This window comes from Heteronotia binoei, chromosome 15, assembly GCF_032191835.1.
Source record: "Heteronotia binoei isolate CCM8104 ecotype False Entrance Well chromosome 15, APGP_CSIRO_Hbin_v1, whole genome shotgun sequence".
Lineage (NCBI taxonomy): Eukaryota > Metazoa > Chordata > Lepidosauria > Squamata > Gekkonidae > Heteronotia > Heteronotia binoei.
In genome coordinates, this window is record NC_083237.1 from 10,440,802 (window position 1) to 10,450,274 (window position 9,473).

A 9,473-nucleotide genomic window follows, 5' to 3' on the forward strand; every position below is an offset into this window, starting at 1 on the left:
GCACAGTCCCAAAGGGAAGATTTTTTGCAGCTTGCTTGTTAATGAGAAAAGGTTTCTGGGGAGGGGGGGGGGGAGATAATGCAAGTTTATCAAATTATTCATGTTATGGAGTGGATAGAGTGAATTTTCCTTCTTCTGTCATAATACAAATCTTGGCATAACTCAGTGAAGTTCACCAGTAGTACATACAGGACAGCCCAAACAAAGTAATATATTAAATTTGTCATCAAAGGATATGGTAATAGATATCAGAAAGCTTTAGAAAGGACTAGATACATTCATGAAAGATAGAACTCTCTGATAGAATTTAGTTCTGATGGCTAAAAACCATAATCAGAGGCAGTACATATCTGAGTATCAGCTCCCGGAAGTGAACAAAGGACAACATTTGTTATCTCACCATTTTTATTAATACCTGCTTTTTGAATAAGATCCTGTGATCTTGAAAAGTTCAGAGAGAATGTGAGGCCCACCTTCATGAAGCATCTATGAGGACTTCAGTATTTGACCTCTCTTCTACTTCACTGTGTTCCTTGGAGCATTTTGATCACACATTATGTTTTTCGTAACAATAAATGTCACATCCAGTCTTGGGTATGTGCGTTCAAACATGATTGTTGACCTCCTCATCCCACGGAATATAAATATATCATTCTGTTGATAAAGAAATGTTGTGCCTCCATAAGATTTGTAAATTTCTTCCTCATTCTTTCTTAGTAATATACTTTCATGATTACATTATTTTTCCACATTGAATTGTCAAGATATTCAATTCAATCCAATATTGTGTTTCTTCTATATGGCTCTTAAGGCACGCACATTCCCAGTGGCTGCAATCACACACACTAAATGATGTGCTTTCAATCCATTTTTAATGCACTTTCCAACTAGATTTTACTGTGTGGACAGGCGAAATCCAATTGGAAAGTGCACTTGAAAGTGGATTGGAAGTGCATTATTTGCTGTGTGTGCTTGCAGCCCATGTTTCCCCTAAATATCCTAAACTGATTTACAGAAACATTTCTATTTCAATCACATTCATTTCATTTTTGCTTTCAAGGTAATTTCTGTATATTTTATTAAGATTTTCATCGTATGAAGGAAGTCTAAGAACTTTTGGCTAAGATGGGCAACAACTCAACGGGGGCTTTGTGAGATCTCATTTGTCTTTTCAGAGGGAGCAAAGAATGGAGTCAGACTGTAACAACCAATCATCAGTTAAAGTATTTGTCTTCCAGTCTTTCCCAGTCCACCGTGAAATGCAGATCTTCTCATTTGTGGTCTTATTTCTCACATATCTCCTCACCCTCATGGGAAACATTGTCATCCTTTCCCTTATATGGACTAATCAAAGCCTTCACACTCCAATGTATTTCTTCCTCAGCAATTTGTCTTTCCTGGACATCCTCTTCACCACAGTGATCGCTCCCAAGATGCTCTCCAACCTTCTGGCGGAACAGAAAATCATTTCTTTCAGTGGCTGCATCATACAGACTTATTTCTATTTCTTCCTGGGGACTGTGGAGTTCATCCTTCTAGCTGTCATGTCCTTTGATCGTTACGTGGCCATATGCAACCCACTAAGATACACTGTAATTATGAATGGACGGGTCTGTTTTTTGATGGTTTTGGGATGTTGGGTGGGAGCCTTTCTGTCAGTTCTTTCTCCTACAGTTGTTGTCTCCAGACTTCCTTTCTGTAAGCATTTCATCAACCACTTCTTCTGTGACATTGCGCCATTGTTGGAGGTGGCGTGTGTGAACACCCATTTCATAGAACTCCTAGATTTCTTGATGTCTTCCTTAGTGGTCCTCAGCTCCTTGATGCTCACTGTGGTATCTTACACTTACATCATCTCTACCATCCTCAAAATCCCTTCTGGAAAAGGGAGACAGAAGGCCTTTTCTACCTGTGCCTCTCACATCACTGTGGTCACCATTGCTTATGGAAGTTCTATCTTTATGTATGTCCGTCCAAATCAAAGCAACTCCCTTGCCTTTGATAAGGTTGCTGCTATCCTGACAACAGTGGTGACCCCTCTTTTGAATCCCTTTATATATAGTCTCAGGAATGAGAAAGTGAAAGAAGTGTTGAAGGAAGCCATAAAACGGGGTCTGTATAAGGATATGTCGTCATGATTTTAATTTCACCAGGTTCTATTTATTTACTTATTTAAATAAGTGGACATTCTGCATTTGGGGGGACTTTGACCACCTTGGAGGTCAGCTTCTTCAATTTCCTTCCCTTATAGTCAATTCTGCAATCCAGTTTCATCAACAAATACACTGCATTGTTAACCGCATGGATAGGCATACTTGTCATGATAGCTACTCCTTTCTGTTGGAGTGCCATTAAAATCAAAGCAGACAAGACACCAGAGATTAATTTATATTTGTTTATAAATATTTAATGTTGATCAATAAATATGACATGAAAAGTCTCAAAAATTGATGGAATGAAGAGCTCGATTGGCCTGTTTTGTCAAAGGGAAGATATGTCCTAAATTTTGTACCTGCTGTTTCTACGGACATCAAGCTGTGACTTGCTGAGCAAAAACATTATGTTTTGTATACGCAGGCCACCACAGTGCCTTTCTAGAAAAGGATAAAGTGTCTAATTAATGGCACTGTTAACTTACAAAAAATGTCTCCTAAACATATGTGTTGGGCCTCATTCGGTCTTTTCAGAGAGAAGTATTTATTCATATCAGTGTTATATTAGAACTTTGTATTGATTGTTGAGGATGCTTATGAACTTTTAAATTATTTGCCTGCCTGACTGATGTTCCAAAAATGGAGCCTCCATGTCCTTACTGTTGCTAAAAAAATTATATACGAACATAAGAGAAGCCATGTTGGATCAGGCCAATGACCGATACAGTCCAACACTCTGTATCACACAGTGGCCAAAATACACACACACACACATACTGTGGCTAATAGCCACTGATGGACCTCTGCTCAATATTTTTATCCAATCCCCTCTTGAAGCTGGCTATGCTTGTAGCCCCCACCACCTCCTGTGGCAGTGAATTCCACATGTTAATCACCCTTTGGGTGAAGAAGTACTTCCTTTTATCCATTCTAACCTGACTGCTCAGCAATTTCACTGAATGCCCACGAGTTCTTGTATTGTGAGAAAGGGAGAAAAGGACTTCTTTTTCAACCTTCTCCATCCCATGCATAATCTTGTAAACCTCTGTCGTGTCACCCCGCAGTCGACATTTCTCCAAGCTAAAGAGCCCCAAGCGTTTTAACCTTTCTTCATAGGGAAAGTGTTCCAAACCTTTAATCATTCTAGTTAGATAATGAAGATAAATCTCCATCTCCAGTAATCCAATGGATTGAGGGCCTTACAGCCTTCTCAATCCATTGGATTACTGGATTGAGAAGATGATAATAGTACATGGAACTATTTTTAGATATCTGGAAACCTTTCACAGATATTTATCATAGTTGTATTTGTTGTTATATTTTGTTATATTTTTTTAATAATTTCTTTCTGTTTGGAATAAAAATAATTATTTTGAAATAAAAGACCGAGAAATTCATGACAGGTAGTTTCAGAGGGAAGCTCTGTTGGTCTGCAGTAGAACAACTACACACAATTCCAGTAGGACCTTAGAGACAAAGAAGGTTTTTTGGGATATGAGTTTTTGAGAGTCAAAGTTCCCTTCATCAAACCATCAAATTGCAGCCAATTTGCGGCAACCCCGTGGGGTTTTCAAGGCAAGCGATTTAGCAGATATGGTTTGCCATTGCCTTCCTCTGCAAAGTCTTCCTTGGTGGTCTCCCATCCAAATATCAGTCCTGCTTAGCTTCTGAGATCTGCCAAGATCAGGCTATCAGCAAAAATCAGCAGAATTCAAACTCACCTGGGGATGCTCTGTTGATTATATGGGTAACCAAGGGTATAGATAGATATCTGCAATGGCTGCCCCACAACATTGGAGCATTCACCTTCAGTGGTGTAAAACTCTGTGCCCATAGGACATTGAAGATCTGTCTTGGGGCTACTGATATCTTGTAGCCATTGGGGCCATACTTCATGTTCATAGCACTGGTGGTGGGCATGCAGTTTACCCTTTCCCCTGATGTCATTTGACTTGGGAAAAAAATGAAACTTTGAAGCTTTATTAAGTCTGGGTATGGAAAAAGTCTATCAGTTCCTCCTGGGAAAATGTCAGTAAAAAGGAAGCTTAAGGATCCCTTCATAAAACTGTTGCACGAATTCATGTATCTGCCTTATACTGAATCAGAGCATTGGTCCATCAAAGTCAATATTGTCTACGCAGGCTGACAGCAGCTCACCAAAATCTCCAGTGGAGGTATTTTGCATCACCCAACACCTGATCCTTTTAGCTGGAAATGTTGTACATTGAACATGAAACCTATTGCATGCCAAGCAGATGACCAACCACTGAGCCAGAGCTCCTGTGTCAGAGCCTCTGGATAGTGTGGTTCTATCACAAACAGCAATCTGGGTGCTCTGTTATATAGAAGAAGAAGATGATGATGATATTGGATTTATATCCCATGCTATACTCTGAATCTCAGAGCACTTAAATCTCCTTTATCTTCTTTCCCACAACAGACACCCTGTGAGGTGGGTGGGACTGATAGAGCTCTTACAGCCGCTGCCCCTTTCAAGGACAACTCCTACCAGAGCTCTGGCTGACCCAAGGCCATTCCAGCAGGTGCAAGCGGAGGAGTGGGGAATCAAACCCGGTTCTCCCAGATAAGAGTCTGTGCACTTAACCACTTAGCAAGAACTATGGCTGACCCAAGGCCATTCCAGCAGATGCAAGTGGAGGAGTGGGGAATCAAACCCGGTTCTCCTAGATAAGAGACTGCACACTTCACCACTACACCAAACAGGCTATCTTTAGCTGGGAATGCAGGTAAACCAGCTAGTGTTAACTGTATATGACACTTCATATGATCATCAGTCCAGGGATTATTAGAAGACTATCCAATCAGGTCTAAAAGAGCAGACGTCTACTTTGTCAGTGTCTCAATCGTGCTGTGGAATAGGCTTGATAGCACACAACTTGTGTGACTCACCCAGCCTCAGCTGCTTTCTGATGTTCAACAGGAGCCACCCCATGAAAGTCAATACGATTCAGTGGTTAGAGTTTTAGGATCTGGGAAACCCTCCATGCGGTCATGAAAACTCATTGGGTCACCTAAGCTTGTCACACACTCTCAGTCTTACCAACTTAATAGTGTTATTTTGATAATAAAATGGAGGAGAGCGATGCAATCTGCTTGGGGTTTCCATTGTGGAAATCATGAAATATCAATATGGCTGAAAGCGTGTGTTGGGGGAGGGGTTAAGAGCAGACTGGTTTATGTGTGAGAAAGAGAAAAGGAAGAAAGGGAAGGTGAGGGTATGAAGGCTGTCTGCTGGAGGAAAAAGAGAAAATAATGCGGGGAAGGGCATACAGGGGAGAATGATGTGCCCTCTACATATCCTTGAGAGCCAGTCTGCTGTTGCTGTTAAGAGTGGTGGACTATACTCTGGAGAACCGAGTTTGATCCTCCTCATGAAGCCAGTTGGTGACCTTGGGTCAGTTACAGTTCTCTCAGGAATCCTTCAGCCCCACCTACCTCGCAGGATGTCTATTCTGGGGAGAGGATGGGAAGGTGATTGCAAGCTGCTTTGAAAAAGAAGATATTGGATTTATATCCTGCCCTCCACTTTGAAGAGTCTCAGAGAGGCTCACAATCTCCTTCCCCTTCCTCCCCCAGAACAGACACCCTGTGAGGTGGGTGGGGCTAAGAGGGCTCTCACAGCGGCTGCCCTTTCAAGGACAGAGTCTCAGAGCGGCCTACAATCTCCTTTACCTTCATCCCCCACAACAGACACCCTGTGAGGTGGGAGAGGCTGGAGAGGACGCTCACAGCAGCTGCCCTTTCAAGGACAACCTCTGCCAGAGTTATGGCTGACCTAAGGACACTCCAGCAGCTGCAAGTGGAGGAGTGGGGAATCAAACCCGGTTCTCCCAGATAAGAGTCCGCACACTTAACCACTACACCAAACTGGCCTCCAGTTTGAGACTCCTTTGGGTAGAGAAAAGAAGAGTATAAAACCCAGCTCTTCTTCTAACAGATGTACCGCCGAAGAGAGAAGGAAACAGGAATCTATGGGGCATGCCAGGGCAAAAATAGAGGAAATAGTGGGGAAGGGGGAAATAAAAAGGCAAAAATAGAGGAAATAGTGGGGAAGGGGGAAATAAAAAGGTAGGCAAGCAACAGTTGTTTCTGACTCCGGGGTGACGTTTTCATGGCAGACTTTTTACTGGGTGGTTTGCCATTGGTTTCCCCAGCCATCTACATTTTACCCCCAGGAAGCTGGGCACTCATTTTACTGACCTCGGAAGGATGGAAGGCTGAGTCAACCTTGAGATGGCTACCTGAACCTAGCTTCCGCCGGGATCGAACTCAAGTCGTGAACAAAATTTGGACTGCAGTACTGCAGCTTACCACTCTGCACCACGGGGAAATAAGATGCAGCTATTAAAAATGTCTGATTTTTTTTTTTAAAAAAAATAGGCATTTCTATATAGAAAAGCAATCTATTCTACTATTCTCAAGTTTGTTTGCAAAGTTAGGTCTGCAACTTCTTAATTACTCTTGCTAATTAGGCTGGGTAAATGTTACCTTCTTCAAAGTTATTCCCATCTGAGAAAATTGCATCAGTCAAGATGCTTCTTTTTATGACTTGCACTCGACTGAAATTATACCAATGTCCTTCATGTCCAGAGAGTTGGGTAGATAGCTTCACAATTCTCATCTGGAATATTTCAGGCAAATTGAGTGCTTCAACTATCAAAAGGGGAAAGTGCCTCGCTTTTTTCCCCAAACACCAGCATTTCTAAAGGTGTTTCTCTTCCTCCGTTTCTGTGCTAAGAATGTAGAAGAACAAAGGCAGAATGTTTATAACAATTACATTTATGTAACTCGTTGGTCAATATTCATTATTACTTCAGGTGAACTGAACGGAATCTCAGTGTGAAAATACAAACCTTTGTAACAACCAGGGATTGCTTTGTAGAAAAATAGGTGGTGGAGCTCATCCTGGGATTGTTGTGCAGCTGCACCTACTATTCAATGGACAAGGTGGAGAGGAGGAGGGGGAACCCTCAGAAAGGTTCAGGAGCTGCTCTCCTGTGAGCTCCTGTGGAATCCGAGGCCTGGTAACAACCCCTTTTACAGAAACATCAAATACCTTTTCCTACTGTTGGACCAATTAAGTAATAATCCTTTGACAGACAAGTTATAATTGATAAAAAGGTAAAGGTAGTCCCCCCTGTGCAAGCACCAGTCATTTTCAACTCTGGGGTGACGCTGCTTTCACAACGTTTTCACGGCAGGCTTTTTATGGGGTGGTTTGCCATTGCCTTTCCCAGCGATCTACCCTTTCCCTCCAGTAAGCTGGGTACTCATTTCACCGACCTCGGAAGGATGGAAGGCTGAGTCGACCTGGAGCCAGCTACCTGAGCCAGCTTCTGTTGGGATCGAATTCAGGTCATGAGCAGAGGGCTCCGAGCGCTCTGTGCCACGGGGCAGATTGATGCACCAATGGAATTTTGCTGGCTGCTAACAGCACCTTTCCTAAAGGATTTCATATTCTTCTCTGACAGCAATTGATGTGACTTACCAATTATGGGATAGATGTATGAACATGGTTTTTAATCTGAATCTCTGAACTTGTAGTCCAACATTCTGACTGCTGTAACACACTGAACTTGGACACCTAAATAATATTGGTCCTGCAGTGTTCATTTCATACGAAGCTAGAACATTTTGTTTGTCTGCATTCTGAGCCATTCGAGAGGGACAACTGTCATTCTGCATCAATTGAAACGATGCTAAATGCATCAACAGTGACTGAATTTATCCTAGTAGGGATTCCTTTTTTCTACGATCTACACAGGATTTTCTTTTTCATAGGTTTATTCCTGTACATTGTAGCCATCCTAGGGAATGGATTTATCCTTGCCATTGTGGCTATCGAGCCAAGACTTCAGACTCCCATGTACTTCTTCCTGAGCAACCTGGCTTTTTTGGAGATCTGCTACACCACGACCGTAGTACCCAAGCTGCTACAAACACTGATAGAAACACGGACCACAATTTGTTTCCATTGCTGCATGGCCCAGAACTTATTCTACTTCACATTTGGAGGTACAGAGCTTTTAATCCTTACAGTGATGTCCTTCGACCGGTATATGGCCATATGCAAACCACTCCAATACCCAATGATCATGACCAAGAATGTTTGCAAGCAGTTGTCCTTGGCCACTTGGTGCTCGTCATTCATACTCTTTTTCTTCCAGTGTCTCCCTATATGGAGGATGTCTTTCTGTGCTTCCAACGTTGTTGATCATTTCTTGTGCGACGCCGCTCCCCTGTTTAGCATCGCATGTACTGATACCTTCCTCAATGAGATTGTGGGATTGCTCTGTGCCATTTTACTGGTTATTTTGACCTTGATCTTCACCTTGGTGACATACGTCTACATTATTTCTACCATCGTGCACATTCCTTCAGCCAAGGGACGCAAAAAGGCTTTTTCCACCTGTTCGTCTCACCTGATCGTGATATCTATATTGTATGGGGCACTGATGGTCATGTACGTGAGGCCCACACTGCATTCCTCATCTCGCTTAACCAGGGTACTAGCGGTGCTGAACACAGCCGTGACCCCAGTGCTGAACCCTTTCATTTACACAATAAGGAATGCGGAAGTGAAGGCCGCTGTCAGAAATGCAATCTGTAAGAAGAGACAGTTGTCGAATGAAGAGTTCTTGGACGTGTCCAATAAAGTGGGCAAATACGAGTGATCTGAGAACTCTGAGATCGGCATACATGGAGATATAAACGATTCCTGATAAACAGCACAGTATGTGGAACCAATAATGCAGGAAGGTGGCACAGTAAGTGGAACCAGTTGGAACTTCTCATATTCTGCTGGAGGGTATAAGATTCTCCTGATGTCTGTATCTTCTTTGCAACTTGAATATTAAATTAGAAACTTCAGCACTGTTTCATTGTTATAAATATCAGCATGGACTATACCATGCATAGAGTAAACTATTGTTGTCAAGTGAAGAACCTCATAGGGGAGGGATGGTGGCTCAGTGGTAGAGCATTTGCTTGGTAAGCAGAAGGTCCCAGGTTCAATCCCCGGCATTTCCAACTAAAAGGGTCCAGGCAAATAGGTGAGAAAAACCTCAGCCTTAGACACTGGAGAGCCGCTGCCAGTTTGAGTAGACAATACTGACTTTGATGGACTAAGGGTCTGATTCAGTATAAGGCAGCTTCATATGTTCATATGTTCATTACTTCCTTGCTGGGTTGTTTGTAATTGGAAATTAGTAGCATGTTGTTAAGTTGTGTATCAGCATATTCAGTGTTGGTGGCTAAATATGACACTGCTGTTGAAATATGCTCAAAAGCAATTGATTT

At 42.3% G+C, this 9,473-nt stretch overlaps 2 protein-coding genes across 2 annotated transcripts; both read left to right on the forward strand.

Moving 5' to 3' along the window:
- Nucleotides 1-1,187: 1,187 nt before the first annotated feature.
- LOC132582969 (olfactory receptor 6M1) lies at nt 1,188-2,138 on the forward strand. Its single transcript, XM_060254634.1, has one exon. It carries the CDS (start codon nt 1,188-1,190, stop codon nt 2,136-2,138), a length of 951 nt encoding a protein of 316 aa, XP_060110617.1.
- Nucleotides 2,139-7,870: 5,732 nt separating this feature from the next.
- Nucleotides 7,871-8,848, forward strand: LOC132582970 (olfactory receptor 6X1-like). Its single transcript, XM_060254635.1, has one exon. The coding sequence runs from the start codon at nt 7,871-7,873 to the stop codon at nt 8,846-8,848; it is 978 nt and encodes a 325-aa protein (XP_060110618.1).
- The last annotated feature ends 625 nt before the right edge of the window (nt 8,849-9,473 follow it).